General features: G+C 41.3%; 2 protein-coding genes and 2 non-coding genes across 6 annotated transcripts in view; 3 read left to right on the top strand and 1 right to left on the bottom strand.

Moving 5' to 3' along the window:
- Positions 1-9,504: 9,504 nt before the first annotated feature.
- RPL5 (ribosomal protein L5) lies at positions 9,505-19,483 on the top strand. Of its 2 annotated transcripts, none has more exons than XM_054476239.1 (8): positions 9,505-9,655; positions 10,930-10,999; positions 11,086-11,201; positions 12,324-12,458; positions 13,775-13,977; positions 15,037-15,214; positions 18,099-18,187; positions 19,325-19,483. In XM_054476239.1, the coding sequence occupies exons 1-8, from the start codon at positions 9,653-9,655 to the stop codon at positions 19,422-19,424; spliced, it is 894 nt and encodes a 297-aa protein (XP_054332214.1). In that variant the 5' UTR covers positions 9,505-9,652; the 3' UTR covers positions 19,425-19,483. The 2 variants fall into 2 exon arrangements, with proteins under 2 accessions (XP_054332214.1, XP_054332225.1); XM_054476250.2 differs by having other exon boundaries at positions 9,551-9,655; positions 15,037-15,215; positions 18,103-18,187.
- LOC129023568 (small nucleolar RNA SNORD21) lies at positions 14,874-14,968 on the top strand. The gene has a single exon (XR_008496846.1). It is a non-coding gene; the product is annotated as a small nucleolar RNA SNORD21 (small nucleolar RNA).
- LOC129023614 (small nucleolar RNA SNORA66) lies at positions 18,266-18,398 on the top strand. The gene has a single exon (XR_008496864.1). It is a non-coding gene; the product is annotated as a small nucleolar RNA SNORA66 (small nucleolar RNA).
- A 238-nt stretch (positions 19,484-19,721) lies between the features above and the next one.
- Positions 19,722-22,712, bottom strand: part of DIPK1A (divergent protein kinase domain 1A) — a 121,228-nt gene continuing 118,237 nt past the window's right edge. For both annotated transcript variants that reach the window (XM_054476213.2, XM_054476224.2), the window contains exon 5: positions 19,722-21,737. In XM_054476213.2, coding sequence (XP_054332188.1) covers positions 20,925-21,737 — 813 coding nt within the window. In that variant the 3' untranslated portion in view covers positions 19,722-20,924. The remainder of the gene's footprint in view (positions 21,738-22,712) is intronic.

The following is a 22,712-nucleotide window of genomic DNA, read 5'->3' as shown; positions in this document are numbered from 1 at the left end:
ATGAACTAAGGGACATAGTCCTGTTACCAGATTAAAGCCCCTATGAATAGAAAGAAATGTCAGGTCAGGTGGTGGCTCACACCTGTAATCCCAGCACTTTGGGAGGCTGAGGCGGGTGGATAACCTGAGGTCAGGAGTTCAAGACCAGCCTAGCCAACATGGTGAAACTCTGTCTCTACTGAAAATACAAAAATTAGCCAGGCATAGTGGCGCACTCCTGTAATCCCAACTACTCCAGAGGCTGAGGCAGCAGAATTGCTTGTACCCGTGAGGGTACAATTATTATTATTTTTTTTTTTTGCAGAGATGAGGTCCTGCTATATTGCCCAGGATGGTCTCAAACTCCTGGACTCAAGCAATCCTCTCGCCTTGGCCTCCTAAAGTGCTGAGATTACAGGCGTGAGCCACTATTTGTGTCCAGCCCACTATTTTTAATATATAGAAATCTGAGAGCCCCCTTTCTTTTCCCCATGCACTGTCCCAATCAAGTCTGAGTCGTCAACAACAGATCAGTGGAAGCCAGTGAAAGTCTAGCACAAGCCAGGCCAGGCATGGTGGTGCATGCCTATAGTCCCAGCTAGTGGGAAGGCTGAGGCCAGAAGATTGCTTGGGCCCAGGAGTTCAGGCTGCAGTGACCTGTGGTTGCACCACTGCACTCCAGCCTGAGTGACAGAGTAAAACCCTGTCTAAAAAAAAAAAACGACAAAAAAAGTTCAGCACAGCAGACCGTCAGGGAGAGGCTCAGGCATTGTGATCTTTGTAGGGTGTGAAGTTTCCATGAAGTATCTCCCTTTGACCCGGGCAAGAGGGAAACTTCCTCTGACCGTACACTTTTAAAAACTCTTCATGTCACAAACATAGGGAAAAGTAAGTTTAAAGAATGCATGGCTACAGGCCGGGTACGGTGGCTCATGCTTGTAATCCCAGCACTTTGGGAGGCTGAGGCAAGGCAGATCACAAGGTCAGGAGTTCAAGACCAGCTTGGCCAACATGACGAAACCCTGTCTCTTCTAAAAATACAAAAATTACCCGGGCTTGGTGGCAGGCCCCTGTAATCCCAGCTACTTGGGAGGCTGAGGCAGGAGAATAGCTTGAACCCGGGAGGCGGAGCTTCCAGTGAGCCAAGATCGCACCATTGCGCTCCAGCCTGGGCGACAAGTGAGACTCCATCTCAGAAAAAAAAAAAAAAAAAAAAAAAAGAAGAATGCCTGGCTACAAAACAAAAACAAAAACAAAAACAATGCATGGCTATGGTTACCTCTGTCACTTAGGACTTGGTACTCAGTTCTGACCAGAAACTGTAAGCATCTGCCCTGGAAATCAACACCTTCCAGGCTCTAGGGATATGCTCCTTCTCATTTCTCATGCTGTGACCTGAAAACAAAAGGCAACTGTGTCTGAATGTCATGAAGATTTTGGAGTTGTGCTGCAGCTGACATTTGAAATGGACACTGCTTTGGAAAGCAGGGAGGTTTGCGTAATGGAAAGTTTTTTACCTAATGGGGAAAAAACAAATTAACTTATCAAATCCTGTCTTTCTGATAATGGGAATGCAAAGGATTCTTTAATAACAAAGTAGCATGCCTTGAGTAATGAAGAAAGCATATTCATTTTCTTGCTTGTCTTTATGTTCTAATTCCTGGTTCCAAAGGCATTTATCATGTTGAAACAGATTCGATTTAGACAAGATATGAGATGATCTAGAAGAGTAAAGTGAAATAATGGAAGGTGCTCAAGTAAAGAGCAAATCAAGGGCCTAGCCAGAAAATGATTTTTTTTGAGTGTGTACTCTCTAGTTTTTTGATATGTGGCATTGCTTGCTCTTTTTAATTCATTTATTTTTTAAGAGAGGGTCTCACTCTGTCACCCAGACTGGAATGCAGTGGCACTATCATGGCTCTCTGCAGCCTTGGCCTCCTGGGCTCAAGCAATCCTCCCATCTCAGCCTCCTCAGTAGCTGAGGCTACAGGCACTCACCACTACACTTGGCTAATTTTTTCTATTTTGTGTGGAGATGGGGTCTCACTATGTTGCCTAGGCTGGTCTTGAACTCCTGGGCTCAAGTGATCCTCCTGCCTTGGCCTCTCAAAGTGCTGGGGTTACAGGCATGAGCCACCACACCCAGCCTTGCTTGCTTTTAATAATGTTGATACAGACAGGCACGGTGGCTCACGCCTATAATCCCAGCACTTTGGGAGGCCAAGGCAGGCAGAACACAAGGTCAAGAGATCGAGACAATCCTGGCCAACACGGTGAAACCCCATTTCTACAAAAAATACAAAAATTAGCTGGGTGTGGTGGTGCATGCCTGTAATCGCAGCTACTCGGGAGGCTGAGGCATGAGAATCACTTGAACCCAGGAGGCAGAGGTTGCAGTGAGCCGAGATCACACCACTGCACTCCAGCCTGGTGACAGAGTGATACTCCATCTCAAAAAAAAAAAAAAAAAAAGTTAATACAAGTGTTCAAAAACTCAAATAAATTTAAATTGTAAAAGAATTAACATTTTTTAGAGAATTTTTTTTTCTGAAGTGAATGAAACTCAATGAAAACCAACAAAAGTGACATTCCAATTCAATACAAGGGAATTAGAATGAGGAAACAAAAGTTCACATAACCGTAAGGAAGAAAACGTGTGTAAAAATAAACCTAAAACAAATTTTTATATTGTTTTCTGAACCTGATAAATTAGGGTATAGTCTAATTGAAAAGACATTTGAACAAATCAAGCAACATACTGCTAGTTTTGTTTTTCTTCATTGTACCCCAGCATTGAAATATTGGAAAGGAGAAGAATTTACCAAAACCTTCATGGATGTAGATACAACTACAAGACAGTGAAAATAGCAATCAGGCCAGGTGCGGTGGCTCATGCCTGTAATCCCAGCACCTTGCGAGGCCGAGGCAGGCGGATCACGAGGTCAAGAGATCGAGATCATCCTGGCCAACATGGTGAAACCCCATCTCTACTAAAAATATACAAATTAGCTGGGTGTGGTGTTGCGTGCCTATAGTTCCAGCTACTCAGAAGGCTGAGGCAGGAGAATCGCTTGAACCCGGGAGGCAGAGGTTGCGGTGAGCCGAGATCACGCCACTGCACTCCCAGGCTGGGTGACAGAGTGAGACTCCATCTCAAAAAAAAAAAAAAAAAAAAGAAAGAAAATAGCAATCAAAGTGACGATGATTTATATGGCAATATGAAAATATAAAGTAATAGTTTCTGTGAAAACAATGAATGATCGTATGTGATACCATCACATTGTTTAAATGTGATATATAAAAATCATGGTTCGTTTCCAAATCTAAGTATTGCCCTAAAAATTGTATTTAAAATTCCAGTTTCTCTTGCTTCAGCAGAACAAAATTTATTGGAAATAATAAAACTATTTAAGAATGACAATGGGTTGGACTCGGTGGCTCATGCCTGTAATCCCAGCCCTTTGGGAGGCTGAGGCGGGTGGGTCATTTGAGCCCAGGAGTTTGAGACCAGCCTGGGCAACATGGCAAAAAGAATGACAATGACCCAAGAAACATTATCTAATTTGGCATTACTGTCTGTAGAACATAAATTATGTGATATCTTAATGATAACAACAAAGAAACTTTACTGAAATGAAGACACAAAAAGGAATTTTTATGAAATGCATATATTATGAATTGTGTACGTCTTTATTTTATTAGTCATCCAAACATCAATAGCCTATTAGCAGAACACCCAGTCATAATCATAATTGTCATTGATATTTTGCTGACTTTCAGTCCCATTAAAAACCATAGATTTATGATTTTTCTTTCTTTTTTTTTTTTTTTTTGAGACGCAGTGTCACTGTCGCCCAGGCTGGAGTGCAGTGGCACCATCTCTGCTCACTGCAAGCTCAGCCTCCCGGGTTCACGCCATTCTCCTGCCTCAGCCTCCCGAGTAGCTGTGACTACAGGCGCCTGCCACAACACCCGGCTAATTTTTTGTATTTTTAGTAGAGACGGGGTTTCATTGTATTAGGCAAGGATGGTCTCGATCCCCTGACCTCGTGATCCGCCCACCTTGGCCTCCCAAAGTGCTGGGATTATAGGCGTGAACCACTGCACCCGGCCTGATTTACACATTTTTTAAAAAAGAAACAAAGTTTACTCTTTCTTTGGCTAATTAATTTTTCCTAGATAAAAGTACAGGTTTAAAAATGTTTCAGTGGGGTGAGGGGGCTCACACCTGTAATCCCAGCACTTTGAGAGGTCAAGGCTGGAGGATCACTTGAGCCCAGAGTTCGAGACCAGCCTGGGCAACATGGCAACATTCTGTTGCTACAAAAAATTTAAAAATTAGCAGGGCGTGGTGGTGTGTGCCTGTGGTCCTAGCTACTCCAGAGGCTGAGGTGGGAGAATCATTTGAGTCCAGCCAGGAGTTCGAGGCTGCAGTGAGCTTTCATTGAGCCACTATACTACAACCTGGGAGACAGTGAGGCCCTGTCTCAAAACAAACAAACAAAAATGTTTCAGCTGGGCATGGTGACTCATGCCTTAATCCCAGTGCTTTGGGAGGCTGAGATCGGAGAATTGTTTGAGGCCAGGAGTTTCAGACCAGCGAGGACAATGTAGTAAGACTCTGTCTCTTTTTTTTTTTTTTTTGAGATGGAGTTTCACTCTGTCACCCAGGCTAGAGTGCAGTGGCACCATCTCTGCTCACTGCAAGCGCCGCCTCCCAGGTTCACACCATTCTCCTGCCTCAGCCTCACGAGTAGCTGGGACTACAGGCGCCCGCCACCACACCCGGCTAATTTTTTTTTGTATTTTTAGTAGAGACGGGGTTTCACCGTATTAGCCAGGATGATCTCAATCTCCTGACCTCATGATACGCCCACCTCGGCCTCCCAAAGTGCTGGGATTACAGCCATGAGCCACCATGCCCGGCCCAAAACTCTGTCTCTTAAAACAAAAAATTGGTGAGGTTTGGTGGCATGGGCCTATAGTCCTAGCTACTCAGAAGGCTGAGGTGGTAGGATTCCCTGAGTCCAGGAGTTCAAAATTGCAGTGAGCCAGGATCGTGCCACTGCACTCCAGCCTGGCAACAGAGCAAGACCCTGTATCAGAAAACGTTTCAAATTTTTCCATTGGATTAATATCTATAAAGAAGATTCAACTGTAAAGTAGTTGGCCCTATACACTCTCATGTAAAGCAAAAATCAATTACAAAAAAAATTTGTAAATAACATGATATTTTTAAAATATCATGATTGACAAATATTAGACACATTATTGTGTACAACATGTTGTGAAATATATATAAACTGTGGTATGGCTAAATAGAGCTAATTAACATATGCATTTCCTCACATACTTTTTTTTTTCTGATGAGAACACTTAAAATCTGTTAAGTGTTAAGATTTTAACACTTAGAATCTTTCTTAGCAATTTTCTAGAATATATTCTACATTGTTATTAGCTATGGTCATCATATTGTACAATGGATCTCTTGAACTTATTCCCCCTAGCTGAAATTTTGTATTAAGATGTTCTTTGATTATAATCATGAAAGTTGCTGGTTTCAATACCTAACCAGCTAATTAGGGCAGTAAGTAGGCACCTCAAAATCATACTATGTAGTTAATACCTTAGAAATCTTTTCACATATTTGTGTTGAATCATCAAATAAGTCATCAGTGACAGAATAAAAAATTGCTGATTTTTTTTTTAACTTATAAACAACAGAAATTTATTTCTCACAGTTCCAGGAGGCTGGAAGTCCGAGATCAAGGTGCCTGCATGGCTCGGTTCTGGTGAAGGCCTCTTCTGGGCTGCAGACTGCTGACTCCTCCTTGTGTCCTCACGCTGCTGATTTATTTTCTATTTGTAATGTATGGTTGACATATTTGATGAAACTGAGTTCACTTTCCTTTTTTTCTTTTTTTTGAGACGGAGTCTCGCTCTGTCGCCCAGGCTGGAGTGCAGTGGCGCGATCTCGGCTCATTGCAACCTCCACCACCAACATTCAAGAGATTCTCCTGCTTCAGCCTCCCGAGTAGCTGGGACTACAGGTGCCCACCACCATGCTCAGCTAATTTTTGTATTTTTAGTTGAGATGGGGTTTCACCATATTGGCCAGGCTGGTCTCGAACTCCTGACCTTGTGATCTGCCCACGTGGGCCTCCTAAAGTGCTGGGATTACAGGCGTGAGCCACTGTGCCCGGCCAAATCTGAGTTCACTTTCATTTCAAATAATAAAAGCTATATTCTAGAAGGAATAATAAATAACAAATAGCTCCCATTCTAGCGCAGGTTTTTTGTTTTTTGGTTTTACGAGACAGGGTCTTGCTGTATCACCCAGGCTGGAGTGCAGTGGCAAGATCATGACCTGCCGTAATCTCTGCCTCCTGGGCTCATGTGATCCTCCCACTTCAGCCTCCCAAGTAGCTGAGACCACAGGCACATACCACCACGCCCAGCTAAAATTTTTGTATTTTTTGTAGAGATGAGAAGTCGTCATGTTGCCCAGGCTGGTCTTAAACTCCTGACTTCAAGTGATCCACCTGTTTAGGCTTCCCAAAGTCCTGGGATTACAGGGGTGAGCCATGGCACCCAGCCAATGTTTTATTTTTTATTTTGAAATAATTTCAAAACCACTGCTTGGGTTAAGAACCGTACAAAGAACCATAAAAATTTCCATATACTCTTCTCCCAAGTTCCCCACTGTCACCATTTTAACACATTTTTGCTTTATTAATCTCTCTCTTTACATGCACATATATGTATATGTATATATACACATGTAATTTTTTTCCTAAGCCATTTACTGGGACTAAGTTGCAGAAATAATGTCCACTACTCCAAAATAGTTCAGTGTGTATTACCTTAAAAAAAAAAAAAAAGAACTCTCATTCATAACCAGTCTACCTATGAAAATCAGAATTTAGGCAGGCTTGGTGGCTCACGCCTGTAATCCCAGCACTTTGGGAGGCCAAGGGGGGGAGGGGGCGGATCATCTGAGGTCAGGAGTTCGAGACCAGCCTGATCAACATGGAGAAACCCCGTCTCTACTAAAAATACACAATTAGCCAGGCGTAGTGGCGCATGCCTGTAATCCTAGCTACTCGGGAGGCTGAGGCAGGAGAATCGCTTGAACCCAGGAGGCAGAGGTTGTGGTGAGCCGAGATTGCGCCATTGCACTCCAGCCTCAGTAACAAGGGCGAAACTCCATCTCAAAAAAAAATCAGAATTTAACATTGATTCATTACTATCACCTAATCCAGACTTCAGTAAAGTTTCACTGATTGTTCTGATAATGTCCTTTGAACCAAAGAAATACAAAGCCTTCTTATTTCCCTTTTTCCTTTCTTGTCCAGGATGCAATATGGAATCACACATTGCATGCAGTTGTCATGTCACTTTGGTCTCTTTCAGTCTGAAATATTGTTTAGGCTTTCCTTATCTTTCACGTTCTTGTCACTTTTGAAGAGTACAGGCCAGTTACTTTGTAGAATTATCTAAATCTGGATTTACGTGTAGTTTCATCATGATTAGATTTGGTTGGTACATATTAGATAACTATTTTAGATTAGATTATGTAAATTTGGTAGGAAGTGTTTTGTGTTCTTCTCAGTGCATCAGGAGGCATATAATGTTAATTTATTTTTTCTTTCCTTTCCTTTTTTTTTTCCCTAGAGATAGAGGTCTTATGTGCCCAGCTGGTCTCAAACTCCTGGGCGGAAGCGATCCTCCTGGCTCAGCCTCCCAAAATGTTGGGATTACAGGTGTGAACTTATAATGTTAATTTGTCCCACTATTGGTGATTTTTAACTTTTACCACTTGAATAAGGTGCTGTTGGCTGAGGATGCTGGATTTACCCCCTAGCTCCTGGTGTCACCAACTGCACTGGCTGAGCCAGCCATGCTAGCCACAGACCCCTGACTGTGACCAAGCGGAATAGGTATACATATTTTTAATTTTCTTGTTATGGATTTATAAGGTAAGAAGGAGAGGGATAAGGATGATAAAGTATATTTAATTTAACATGTTATTTGTTTCATAACTTCTTTTTTTGGATTTTATTTTTCATAGAGACAGGGGCTCACCACGTTTCCCAGGCTGGTCCTAAACTCCTGGGTTTAAGTGATCCTTCTACCTTGGCCTCCCAAAGTGCTGGGATTACAGGCCTGAGCCAGCACGTCCAGCCTGCTTCATGACTTCTTTCTTTTTTTTTTTTTTTTTTTTTTTGAGACGGAATCTCACTCTGTCGCCAGGCTGGAGTGCAGTGGTGCGATCTCGGCTCACTGCAACCTCTGCCTCTCAGGTTCAAGGGATTCTCCTGTCTCAGCCTCCTGAGTAGCTGGGACTACAGGTGCGTGCCACCATGCCCGGCTAGTTTTTGTAATTTTAGCAGAGATGGGTTTCACCATGTTGTCCAGGATGGTCTGGATCTCTTGACCTCATGATCCGCCTGCCTCAGCCTCCCAAAGCGCTGGGATTACAGGCGTGACCCACCGCACCTGGCCTGAGCTACCGTGCCCGGCCCATGACTTCTAAATATTCAGATGAATAATATGTGGGTCTTCCTATGAACCCTTGCCCTAAAACATGCAAAAGTTATGAACCGGCCTGTTTCCAGGCAGACTTTCCTTCCTGATGCTTTTGCCTCCAGTGTAAGCAGGGCCTGCCCAAGACATGGAGCACCTTTGGTAGGCTAATCACTTGATAATCCACCAAAATGAAGGTTTTTAAATATTTTCTATAAATACGAATCGAATACCTCTTTCTTTACCCTTCCAAAGGTGGCTCTACAAAAATAGAATCACACTTCCTGTGAAAAGTGGTTTAAGTTTTCTCCTCTAGAGCTCTGTTGACATCGGCCATAGTGGACTCTGTTTGTTTTTCCTATTATATAAGGAATTACAAGTTGGAATCAGAGGTAACTGGCACCCTAATTCTGATTTATTCTAGTGGCAGTGTTTTGGAGTCACTTAACCCTGTCATCCTGGTTGGCCGTCCCTTCTCCCAGCTCTGACGGTGAGCAGCTGATACCCTGCTATGTGATGGAGAGTCAGAGGTGGACATCAGGGCCCACCTCGAAAAGTTGACAGTCTGTGGTGGGCTGAAGCCAGTAGAAAGCTGCTGTAGAAAGGCAGAGGAGTGGCCCCTATCCCAGGCTTGGGGCTCTCAGGGAAGGCTTCCTGGGAGTGAGATGGGAGGGTGGGTCCGTATGCTCTTGGACCAGGATGAGTAGCCCAGAGAAGGCAAGAGGGCTCCCACGCAAACTTGTCCTATTTAATTTTATTTTTTTTTCCTGCTTAGAAAAGCAAAATACGTTTGTTATGAACAAAACAAAACAAAACAAAACAAAACAAAACAAAACAAAACGCTGTAGCAAAGAAAGCGAAAGGCTCCAGTAATCCTCCCTGCTCCTCCTCACCGCACTGATCCTGTGAGATACCCCGAGCGTTGGAACCTTGAGAGCTTAGGCAGGCATTCACCCTCCTTCCAGCAGGGGGCGGAACGTAAAACGCCTTGTGGCCGACGCCCTCTCTCTTCCACACGTCACTGGCGCCACCGTCCGCGCTACATACTGCGCCTGCGCAAAGGCTGTGGCCTTTTTCCCACCCCCACTAGCTCCGCTGGGCCTGCAGGTCTCTGTCAAGCCGCGGACTCGGGTCTCTGTTCCGCAGGATGGTGAGTGGATGCCTCGGTCTCGGGGCTCTAGATGCACGGAGGTTCACTTTTCTAGCCCGTACGCCAGCCTAGGGCCCGTCTCGCGCGTCGCAGGGGCCGGATGGCGTTAGATTGCTAGCTCTGACTTGATGGAGGTGCAGTTCCCAGCGTGGCCTTAAATGGCTGCCGCCCGGTGCGCGAACTTGGGGGGGAGGGGTTGGCGAAGAAGGGTAGCGTGAGCTTGGACGGCGGATTGGGGAGAAGGGTGAGTTTAGTAGACAGCCTGAGTGGGGATACTGCCGTCTAGTGTGAGGGGGCGCTGGCCGGGCGTGAGAGGTCGCAAGCAGTCGGCCTCAGCCTAGCTGGGGAATGCCAGAATGGAGAGGGGCTACAGGTCCTCGGGTCCCACTCGATCTCCGAGTACCGAGTACTTCGTGGGTTTTCCAGAAGAATGTCGGAGCCGGCGAGTCTTAGATTTAGGAAGCTTGTGCCTGTGGGCCGAGCAAGTGGTTTTTAAGCCAAAATTGTCAGTGGAGCTTGGAGGCCGAGGGGTCCCTGGGCCCCGGAAGCTCCTTTAACATGCAATACATGCCTCCTGCCTCTTTCTCTTGGGTCTGTCGCCGGATGAGTTTAATTATTGGGGTAGGGCCCCAAGGGTGGGATGAAATGTTGCTTTAGCTGATGGGGAACAGTGCTGTTCCCCATCAGCACTGGGGGGAATTACTGCTGAATGTGCTCTTGCCCAGTTAAGCTTTGTGGCAGGTAATTTAGGCTTTTGAAAAGCGTAACGTGGGAAGCGAGAGAGGTATGTAGTTGTTATTTGAGGCTACGTTTTTGAAGTGGGACATAGCGTGTTCCGAACAGACTGACGTTTGGCACCACTGACTGCTGTCTAGAGCAGTGCTTCGCAAAAGTTTGGCACAATTACCGGTGCTGGTCCTCGAAGAAACAAGTATGGAAATTCAGAGCGTTTAAAACCTTTTGAAAGCAATGTAACAATAATTTTATACCTGTTAACTGTAATAAATTGGGGCCTGCATTTTGTATGTTTCTTTTATTCCATATTTCTCTAAGGATTCATTTTTATTGTTTTATGAAACTACCAGTCTGTGACGTGGAAAGTAGAGGAAAAAGATTCTTGACCCTAGTTGATTGTGAAACCTGGGATTCTACAAGTGACAGTCGTCTGTTTTTACTCTTGAAGTTCAAGTGTTACTTTGTTACATGGTTAATTCATGTCAAAAGTATCATAGGCTAAGACATCAAAGTTTTAATAACATTCTTTTTTCTTTAAGGGGTTTGTTAAAGTTGTTAAGAATAAGGCCTACTTTAAGAGATACCAAGTGAAATTTAGAAGACGACGAGGTACTGTCACCTTTTTGTGTTTACAATATTAATCTGCTTTGCAGATGCAGTGGAGTATCCTTTCTACAATTATTTTTTTCTTTCAGAAGGTAAAACTGATTATTATGCTCGGAAACGCTTGGTGATACAAGATAAAAATAAATACAACACACCTAAATACAGGATGATAGTTCGTGTAACAAACAGAGATATCATTTGTCAGGTAAGTTGTATTCTAGACATTCCCCTTTTTTTATTGCTAGAGAAATTGTGCTTGGGAAGCAAAGCACATGGTGTGTGTGTTAGAAGGGCTGTCTAGCACCTCCAAAAGCATCCAGTGAATAATTTTTCCTTTTAGTAGGTCTAGAATTGGAACCTGGGAAATTGGTACTTTAAAAAATGCTCTTGGTTGGGCGCGGAAGCTCATGCCTGTAATCCCAGCACTTTGGGAAGATTGCTTGAGCCCAGGAGTTTGAGACCAGCCTGGGCAATATAGTGAGAGTTTGTCTTCACAAAAAATGTAAGAAAATTAGCTGGGCATGGTGGGGCGCACCTGTAGTCCCAGCTACTCAGTGGGAGGATTGTTTGAGCCCCGAGGTTGAGGCTGCAGTGAAGTGAGATCACACCACTGCCCTCCAACCTAGATGACAGAGCAAGAGACTGAAACCTGTTTTATGTGTGTGTGGGGTGGGGAGATTAGAAGCAAGAAGTTCTTGCCCATCCCAATTCCAGTAGAATAGGGTTTGTCCTGATTTTTCCTATATGGCCTTATATGCCACTTAACCACTGAAAAGGTAGTTGTGAGTTAAACAGGGCTTTAAGATTGTTCTGCTTATTCTTTGAAATAGGTTTTAATAAAATGTACAAAGGTGGCTCCCACATGAAAGACCTTTAGGAAGTGTCAGTTTTGCTCTTGTACTAAGAGCATTTTCACTGGACTCTGAAAGCTAGAATCCTGGGCTTTTACAACTAGGAGAAATTCTGAGAGTTAAGATTTATTGATATTGTGTAGCAGGTAGGCACACCTGTTTCCTGGGCAAATAGTTTGTTGATTGTGAAGGCATTGTCTTCCTCCGTACCCAAGTTCAGATAACTAAACGTTAGGTTCCTGAGACTTTGCTGAATTTAGTTATGTTTAGTTCAAAGGATGATTGAAATATTTGGGTATTCCTCTTTGACTTTTTAAGCACCTCTAATTTACTGGCAACCCAGCTAAGAGTCTTCAGCATTTTAAGTGATGCACATCTATGTCCATCAATGTTTTTTTATTCCCTTGAAAAATAATTAAGATGTAATAAGACAGTGAAAGCAACAGATTACTAACCTAGTTTCTCTCTTACTATAGATTGCTTATGCCCGTATAGAGGGGGATATGATAGTCTGCGCAGCATATGCACACGAACTGCCAAAATATGGTGTGAAGGTTGGCCTGACAAATTATGCTGCAGCATATTGTACTGGCCTGCTGCTGGCCCGCAGGGTATGTACAAGATGACTTTAATTGATGTAGTTTGTGGCTGATTGCTTGGAGAGTTTTCTGCAAGAGGTTTGTACATGGATAAGATAGCTTCAGTTGTGCTTCAGGAGAGTGCCTGCTTCCAGTTTTCTGCTTTGTTAATGGATCTATTTAGGTCAGCTCTTTCCAATAAAATTTTCTGCAATGACACAAATCTGTAATTTGCTGTCCAGTGGTTTTGCCACTAGTGACCTGCAGCTGTTGAGTTCCAGCAGTATGTAAACTTGAATTTGAAAATCCACTTGTAGCTAGTGACTACTTAATTGGACAATGAAGACCCTTGCTACTTAGGTATACATTCTGAATGTTGGAAAACATTAAAAATGCAGACTCGTGGGAACTCCCCTCTAGACCTTCTGGAATCTGTATTTTGATAGTATGTACCAAGTGATTTATGTGCACATTAAAACTGGAGAATCTTGGCTAGGCGCGGTGGCTCACACTTACAATCCCAGCACTTTGGGAAGCTGAGGAGGGTGGATCACTTGAGGTCAGGAGTTTGAGACTAGCCTGGCCGGCATGGTGAAGCCCTGTTTCTACTAAAAAAGTAGGAAAAAAAAAAAGCCAGGCATGATGGTGTGTGTCTGTAGTCCCAACTACTTGGGAGGCTGAGGCAGGAGAATCACTTGAACCCAGAAGGCAGAGGTTGCAGTGAGCTCAGATCACGCCATTGCACTCCAGCCTGGGCAACAAGAGCGAAACTCCGTCTCAAAAAAAAAAAAAAAAATGAGAATCTTAGTGTTTTGGAGAGTGGTCATTGATGGGAAGATTCATTTTTGTTTTAAACGTTTTTCCATCTGGTTGGCAGTGTTTCCTGTATATGCTCTATTTTGCTGGTAGATGAAGATGGGATTTTGCATTGTTTTTATTATCTTGAGTTTTTTTACCTTGTTTTGCAATGGAATTGTTAAGCATGTGCATCAAGGTTGATGACACAACCCACTCATCATTGGTTATAAAACATGTTTGAATGGAGGGGACATTGTAAGTGTAAGAATCAAGTTTATGCATTCTCATTGATTGCTGCATAAGTCAAGTGTGGACATGTAGCAAAGATGCAGAAGGCATAAAATTGTTTCAAGTAAAATTGAATGTTTTAAGTTTTTTTTTTTAATAGCATTTAAAAATTCATGACCAAGTGGATCTGGTGAAAGGGGTGGGTGTGGAAGGAAATTTTCTTTTCCAGATGTCAGTGGTCCTTATGGTTATGACATAAGCTATTTTAATTTTAGAGCAGTTTGAATAATTCAAACCAGCATTTACATTGGTTTCTTGAATAGCTTCTCAATAGGTTTGGCATGGACAAGATCTATGAAGGCCAAGTGGAGGTGACTGGTGATGAATACAATGTGGAAAGCATTGATGGTCAGCCAGGTGCCTTCACCTGCTATTTGGATGCAGGCCTTGCCAGGACTACCACTGGCAATAAAGTTTTTGGTGCCCTGAAGGGAGCTGTGGATGGAGGCTTGTCTATCCCTCACAGGTAAGGATACTATTTAAGACCTTGGTGCCTGGACTCTGGTACTTCCCTGTTTTTAACTAGTTGGACTATGGAGATAACTGAATTAAAGTAGCTATCATTGAATGCCTGCTGTATGCCTAGGTACCGTGCAGGAGGAACCTAGTAGGGCAGGAAGGAATTATAGCCCATTTTATAAATTAAGAGTCTGAGGCCCAGAGTTATTTGTCCCAAGTTTTTCGGGCCAGTTAGTGAAAGAGATGTGATTGAAACCACTACCTTTTGCATATGACTTTATTCTTATTAGAAATGAGCAACTCCATCCTCTTTCCCCATGCACTTTCTTTTTTTCAATCAGAGTAAAAATGATGTACTGAATTATGCAAAAAGGTGGATCTCAGAATTTTATAAGGAGTTTTAGGAAAAAGCTTATGAAAGATTTCTAAAATTGCAACTAGGAATAAGATTGTAGGCCATTTTGGGAAGTTAAGTAGGTTAATTTGTAGTTCCATTGGTTTAATGATATTTTTTGTTGTTGAGTCTGTGCATCTTGATTTATTAACTTCTTAGGAATATTTTAGCATTTGGTGATTTAACCAAGAAATAGTAATTTTTGGTAAGCCTAAAATACAACCCAACTGAAATTTTGCTTTTATGATGTGGAGGTGGGTGGGGGGAGTTAGTTGCAAGTACACCAAGAGCATTCTCACTTGACAATTTCATTAACTGTGATCTTGGACAAATCACTTATTCCCATGTACCCACTGAAAATTAAAGGATTTAGAGTATAAGCTTTGAAACTCCTTCCTGTGCTGATGTGCTGGATAACTAATTTTGTAGTGGTAGAAAGCCTTGGTAATGGCTTTTAAAGGTGTTTGTAGTATGAATTTCTTTTCTGTCCTGGAATTCTGAGATGAGCTGCTGAATGATGATATCCCACTAACTGAGCAGTCAGTAGTTGGTCCTTTGGTTGCATATGATGGGATAATTGTTTCAAGACGGGACTGATGGCAGCTACTAAAGTAAATTCTTACTAGTAAACTAAGTTGAGTCTATACTAAAATATGAATAACTTTATTTTAGTACCAAACGATTCCCTGGTTATGATTCTGAAAGCAAGGAATTTAATGCAGAAGTACACCGGAAGCACATCATGGGCCAGAATGTTGCAGATTACATGCGCTACTTAATGGAAGAAGATGAAGATGCTTACAAGAAACAGTTCTCTCAATACATAAAGAACAGCGTAACTCCAGACATGGTAAAACATTTACCTAAAAATGCCTATATTGGTTAATTTATAGAAATAGGTTTATTACTTGCTTTGGGGGCAGGTAACATTCTTATATAGGTGTGTTTCAGGTTAGTACTGAGCTAGACTAGTCAACATTCTTTTAGTAATCTTTTAGGTGCTCAAGTGTGGGAGACTTCAAGCATCTGAAGATTTGGCTACCTTTTATGCTTTGGCTGTTCTGTATTTGTAGATGTCATTTCTGTAATCATAGTTGTAATCTGCTTTGTTTGATAGGAGGTGCTAGATAATAAGCTTCACTTATTTTGATACCATCTGGGAGGAAAGCTCTTCATAGCATATGTGTGGTGTATTCTGGACTTCCCAGTTACCTCAGACATGTACACAGGAAAAGAGATTTGATCACTGGGTCTGCATGATGTTGTAGAAATGAGGGGAGCCATGTTTGCAAGAATGAGTCCCAAAATGCTGGGCTTACAGATGAGAGCCGTTCCTGACCCAGGTTCTTTTTTGTTAGTGTGTAGTAGCTTCTATTTTGGCATAGCTATTGGTTAGGAAAATTTTTAAAAACAGTAGTTGGGAAATGATCACTTTCTGTTATTTCTATGCTTTGGACATAGTGTAAAGGCTGAATAAACAAATAGCTTGAGTTTCTGAGTTAGGAAAAGGAATAGTTTTTTTATCAGTAATGTAGGTGCACGTTAATTTTTACTGCGTTATATTTCTTTGTTACTTACGACTTCATCCTGGTAAAGAGGTCATTTACTTTTGGATTATGATTCTACTAGTCTTGCAAAATCTACTTCCTAACCTATATCTTTATGTAGTCATGTCATACTTGCTCAGAACTTTTCAGACTCCCAGTTTGTGCTTTCAGATGTTTACTTCCTAATGCTTTCCTGTATACATGCCTTCCTTCAGCTAGACTACTTTTTGGCTAATGTATTTTTCTAGCTGGCTCATTAATTTTATCTACAGTGGCCTCTATCCTCCTGTGTGCCTGCTGAAATCCTATGCAGACATCTGATGTGTCTCCAACAGGAGGTGGTCTTTACCTGAATTCAGGCATTATCTACATGTCTACTTGTCTGACGTCTTGGAAGGAACTGGGTTGCTTAGATTTGTTGAATGACTATATATGAAGTCATCAAATGGATTTGTTATTTGTTAGTGAACAGCTATAATAGAGTGCTAAAAGAGGTAGGGAAATTAATTTTCAAAATGGGTATAGGTCGTTGAGGTTTCAAATGCAGTGAGCATTTTTGCATTATTTTCCTTTAATAATCTTTATGCAAATGCGTGTAGTAATCACATCTCCACATTGAATGAATAATTTTAGAGACCTGGATTACTGTGACATAATCTGTAGTGGGCTATAATTATTAGATATTCAGAGAGTTGCAGCATTTTTTTTTTTTTTCAGTGAGTTTTAGAACAAAATTGCCCTGGCCGGGCATGGTGGCTCACGCCTGTAATCCCCGCACTTGGGAGGCCTTGGTGGGCAGATCACCTGAGGTCAGGAGTTCGAGACCAGCCTGGCCAATACGGTGAAATGCTGTCTCTGCTAAAGATACAAAAATTAGCTGGGCATGGTGGCTCACTCCTGTAATCCCAGTGACTCGGGAAGCTGAGGCAGAAGAATTGCTTGAATCCTGGGAGGTGGAGGTTGCACTGAGCTGGGATTCCGCTACTGCACTCCAGCCTGGGCAACAGAGTGAGACTTCATGTCAAAAAAACAAAAAATTGCCCAATAAAATATCTGATCGGTTGGCTTTTCAGGAAAACTTCTGACGTCTTTCTGGTCTAGAGGCCTTATATTACCACTAGATACTAGGGATGGATTGGTGGTAGTGAAAGAAGAGAGGTCCTTGGTACATAATGCTGGGAATTACTTTTAAAGGCCTGTGAGATAAAGATGGAAAACAAAAGTCTAGGGATTGTGGGATGACAGATGAATTTGCTTGTTGGCCTGTGTCCAGTCCCTGGTCTCAGTTAAGCTATGTCAGTGTTGTGACTCTTGGTCCCATACATTCATCATCTTGGCACTTGTTCTTGAATGAAAGAATCTAGGCCAGACAGTATTTAAAATGAGAAGCGCAATATTTGTTTCTGCAGACAAAAATTTGATTTAGAGTGACTCAAGAAGTGTGGCTGAATTTCTCAGAAGTACATGCAGATTTTTCTTTTTGTTTTCTTACTTTTTTTTGAGGCAGGATCTTGTTCTGTTTCCCGGGCTGGGGTGCAATGGCACAATTATAGCTCATTGCAACTTCAGACTTCTGGGCTCAAGCAATTCTCCCACCTCAGCCTCTCGAGGTAGCTGGGGTTATAGGTGTGCACTACCATGCCCTGCTAATTTTTTTTTAATTTTTGGTAGAGATGAGGTCTCATTCTGTCACCTAGGCTGGGGTCCAGTGAGCTGTGATTGTGCCACTGCAGCCTTGACCTCCTGGACTCAAGTGTAGTCCCGTAGCTGGGACTACAGGTGCATGCCACCATTAATAATTGCCACCTGGCTAATTCGTTTTTTTGTGGAGACAGGTCTCACTATGTTGCCTTAGCTGGTCTCAAACTCCTGGGCTAAAGTGATCCTCCCACTTCAGACTCCCAAAGTGCTTGAGATTACAGGCATGAACCACCACACCTGGCCTGATTTTTTTCTTGAGTAAGATGGCGTTCTATAAATAGTGATAATTCACATTGCATAAGGCGAAAATTGGGAATTTGTTAGGAAAAGGTGAGTTACATTTAGAAGTTAAAGTGTTTACCAACATTGATTTAGTTTAGTTCTTTTTGAGAATCTGGCTTAGAAGGACAAAATAAGTTATGGTTACATTAATATAGTAGGGCATATGAAATGAAACCAAGTACTGTTTGCTTTCCTTTGTTTCAGATGGAGGAGATGTATAAGAAAGCGCATGCTGCTATACGAGAGAATCCAGTCTATGAAAAGAAGCCCAAGAAAGAAGTTAAAAAGAAGAGGTATGTCGTCTTTTTTTTGTCTTTTCAAGAAAACAGGTTGGGAATGGTTCCCACGTGGGGCAGACTGTTGGTGTAATTGTGCAAACTCGATCACTAGCTCTGCATGATGTGGCAGAAGCGAAGGGAACCAGGTTTGCAAAAGTAACTGTGGTGATGGAAATGTGTTAGCCTCAGACACTACTGAGGTGGCTCTTTCTATCCTAGTACAGTCTGAGTACTGGTTATTGCATTTTTTTATTGGCTGACAAGTTGCTTTTTGTTGATCTTTCATGTTTTGATCTTTAAATGGAATAGAAAGTAATACTTAATGAACATGTAAGCATAAAGTGATGTGATGGCCCACAAATACAATGTGTAGTAATTAAATCAAAGTATTTAACATTCACCTCAAATACTTAACACTTTGTGGTGACAACATTTGAAATTTATTCTCTTAATTGTGAAATGTACGATATTCTGTATTCATCATGCTGTGTAATAGAACTAAAAAAAAAACCATATTCCTCCTGTTGGAGATTTTATACTTGACTATTATCTGCCCATTCTTTGCACCCACCAGCCTCTGTAACCACCATTCTACTCTCTGCTTCTGTGAGTTCCATTGTTTTAGATTCTATATGAATATGAAGTATTTGTCTTTTTGTGCCTGGCTTATTTCACTGAGCACAATATTCTCCACTTCCATTCATGTTGCAAATGACAGAATTTCCATCATTTTTAAAGACTGGGTAATAATCCATTACGTATATGTATACCACATTTCCTTTATCCATTTATCTGTTGCTATTAATATATAGTGCTGCAATGAACATGGGAGTGCCACTCTCTTGGACAAACATTTCAAAACATTTGGGAAAATACCTGGAAGTGGGATTACTGAATCTAACATGTCTTCTATTTGACTTTTGGCCCTATGGTAGTAGGACATCACAGAAGTTGGGGTTTGGGAAAGTTAGCTTAAGATCATACATAAGTAAATGTATTGGATTATTTAACCTCCTTCTGATTGCAAAGTCTTATATATTCTCTATCAAAATTAAATTTTATTAACATTTTATCAAAATTAAAATTTTAAATTAAATATTCTCTATTCTGTTCAGTTATAGTTTAAAAAATATATATTCCTATCTTTTATAGGTGGAACCGTCCCAAAATGTCCCTTGCTCAGAAGAAGGATCGGGTAGCTCAAAAGAAGGCAAGCTTCCTCAGAGCTCAGGAGCGGGCTGCTGAGAGCTAAACCCAACAATTTTCTATGATTTTTTCAGATATAGACAATAAACTTATGAACAGCAACTATTTCTGTGTTAAGCTCTTATTCTTATGAACCTTATAGGAAATACCCTGAAATATTTTGTAAAAGCAAAGGAGTTGACAGGTTTTTTTCTCCAAGAAAACAAGTGTAACTTTTTAAGAAAAAGTTGTTATTTCTTGGGCTTCTATTTTACCTGACAGGAGTCATTATCCCTTATGTTGTATGATGAACAGCTCTCCCTAAAAATCTGGCAAGCAACAGACCAGCCATCACTGGGAAATATTTCTTCCATCCATTTATTATAACCAGATGATTAATGGGAAAAGTACCTTAAACAAAACTGGTGCTAATCCATGGCATTGAAGGAGAGTTTTGAGAGAAAGCTGTCCAGTGAAGGTCACATAGATTTTTAACACATCCACTTTAAGTAGGTGAAACCTTTGAGCAGAAAATACTGGATCTTTTCTCCAAAAGGTGTTTAATTTTATGGAGATGTTGAAAGGTACATGCCAAATCTGAGTATACATGTGAAAATAATATGAAAGAGGAGCAAATACTAAACCTTGTATATCAAGTTTACATGGGGAAAAAAACATGAGATTAATACATTTACATGCCTCTTTAAGAAATAGCCCTTTGGCCCACAGGATATACTGTTTGAAAATGGAAAGTTATTACTGAAAAGTCTGCTATAATTTATTTTAGTCTTGCACTTACAGTCCCACTTTCACATAGTTCAAAATCAGGATATGTGGATCTTGATTGGGCCTTAAGATGTCAGTTTTGAAGGGCTCAGTCAGCTGCGTGATACTAAGATGGGCCCTTTGAATCTTTAGGAAAGTTCATCCATTTTTAGTCAATAAAATTGGTGTACTGTCAAGTATAAGATTTCTTGAAGTAAGCCACTTGAACCATTGTGAAGCTACACATAACAGCTGATGTCTGAATGAGGTTAAAAATGGGTGTATAAGTCTTTAATACAGTAAACCATGCTATTAACCCAACATCTGTTTATAAAGAAGCAAGTTTAACCTGCTTTGCAGTCTTAGTTTCTGTTAATGTGCAAACTTTACCATGCTAAGACATTAGTAAATTTATAAATTTTCTCGTTGAACAGCAGCTTCAATGCAAACAATGCTTCCAGCATTGGTATTTTGGCTAAGGTAAATCTACAAATCACTCACTGTTGATGTTTATGGAATGAAGCTTTTCACAGCATTGGTTTTTAAAGTCAGTCAAAATAGTTACACAATGAATATACTTCGGAGATGTAACAGGGCTTCTAAAAGGGCAGGAATGACATCTTGGGGACCTGTTGATCCTACACCTGCCATTACTTCAGTAATCACATACTGATGGCTTCTCAGGCCTGGGGGGAAGGAGTTTTGTGTAACTGGCAGGAATCTGAAGCCATCTTTTTTTAATGCTCAAAATTGTTCTTTAAAAGTGGCAAGTTTCTTAAAATGGTAATTATGTCCAAATGAACTAAGAGTCATTAGTGTAGGAAATTTTCTTCCACAATAATGTTTTTAGGTTATTTAGTATCAAAGAATGTTCCATTTCCATTTGATTTGCTGTGACTTTGAGAGCAATACAAGAATAAAGCTGCTTTTCTAATTCTTCACGAATTTCACTTGGAGCACCACGCAGTAGGTAGTCTTTGAGTAACTGACAAGCTTTTGCCAAGTTTGGTTGTATCACTTCTGAAGTACACTTCATTGTACTCTGATCACAGCTAGTTCTACAATCTGTGCCATAGACACAGTCCAAATCAGACTCACAGTGACGATCCTTAATAAGTTCTTTCAGGTTTGTCTCTGGCACAATTTTTCTCATATCCACCATTTTCAAGTCATACTTATCATTATATCCTAGGTTTTTCGCACTAGTATCGCACATGAGGAAATTTCCGTAGGGGCCATGGAAAACATCTTCCACAAATTCTAGAAGTCCTATGGCTATTTTTGCCTTTCTTGGCCATGATGGTGTGAACAGCTGATCCATGCTTCTTCTGAACCCAGATGGAATAAAAAGTTCAATGACCCAAGGAAGGCTTATTCCATAAAGAGAGGTATATTCAACACTTTCCATCACATAGAGGTCACCACAGAATCCCATTAATTTGGGGGTATGTTCTTTATCTTGAAGTATCACCATGAGAAGAAATTCATTCAGTTGAAGAAGTGCCCATGCTGACTTTGCTTCTCCCAAGGAAACCTGGCCATCTTTGTCTCCATCAGCCACCGTCAGGATGAGATTAACCAGTTCAGAGAGGTTTCCTTGGTCACCCAATTTTGCCTGTCAAGAATTTGGCTAGTTACACGGAAGGAATGAAAAATACCTCCCATGCAACATACTAAGTTTCTTTATGGGCATTATTAACCATGCTAGAAATAATCTTGGTACTGAATCCCCATACAGGAACTTAATGTAGTATATCTCCAAATATTTATGATGCTTCCTAAGTGAACTAGAACCATGCTTTATGTAACTGCAGTAAAACCCACTTTAAAATACTTGTCTGTTTATTAGGAAATGGCCACTAACTCCCCTGTCCCCTTCAGGCCCTTTAGATAATTAACCAACAAAGTAATTATTCCTCATTCATACATTAAAACTGTAATGTACTTACATCAAAGTTACAATAAGGGTCAACTAAAAATTATTATTTTTTTTTAGAGATGGGGATCTCACTATGTTGCCCAGGCTGGTCTCAAACTCCTGGGCTCAGGTGATCCTCCTACCTCGGCCTCCCAAAGTGCTCGGATTACAGGCATGAGCCACCATGCCTGGCCTAATTATTTTATCCTATTTTGTATGTATCACATTAATAATTATTTTGTTCAAATAGTAGTTAATGAAGATGAAAAAGTATTTCCGTTAGTCTGAAATACATGTAAAATGGCCAAATAAAAAATTTGAGTGAAAATAAAACAGCAATGAAAATAAAACTTTTTTCTAAAACTTTCTTTTATTTCTATTTATATATTAGTATTTCTTTTTTTTTTTTTTTGAGACGGAGTCTCGGTCTTTCGCCCAGGCTGGAGTGCAGTGGCGCGATCTCAGCTCACTGCAAGCTCCACCTCCCAGGTTCACGCCATTCTCCTGCCTCACCCTCCCGAGTAGCTGGGACTACAGGCGCCCACCACCACGCCCAGCTAATTTTTTTTGTATTTTTAGTAGAGACAGGGTTTCACCATGTTAGCCGGATGGTCTTGATCTCCTGACCTCGTGATCCACCTGTCTCGGCCTCCCAAAGTGCTGGGATTACAG

The sequence above is a fragment of the Pongo pygmaeus genome, chromosome 1, assembly GCF_028885625.2.
Source record: "Pongo pygmaeus isolate AG05252 chromosome 1, NHGRI_mPonPyg2-v2.0_pri, whole genome shotgun sequence".
Classification (NCBI taxonomy): domain Eukaryota; kingdom Metazoa; phylum Chordata; class Mammalia; order Primates; family Hominidae; genus Pongo; species Pongo pygmaeus.
Note: the sequence above shows the minus strand (reverse complement) of the source record. Positions and strands in the feature narration are given on the sequence as shown.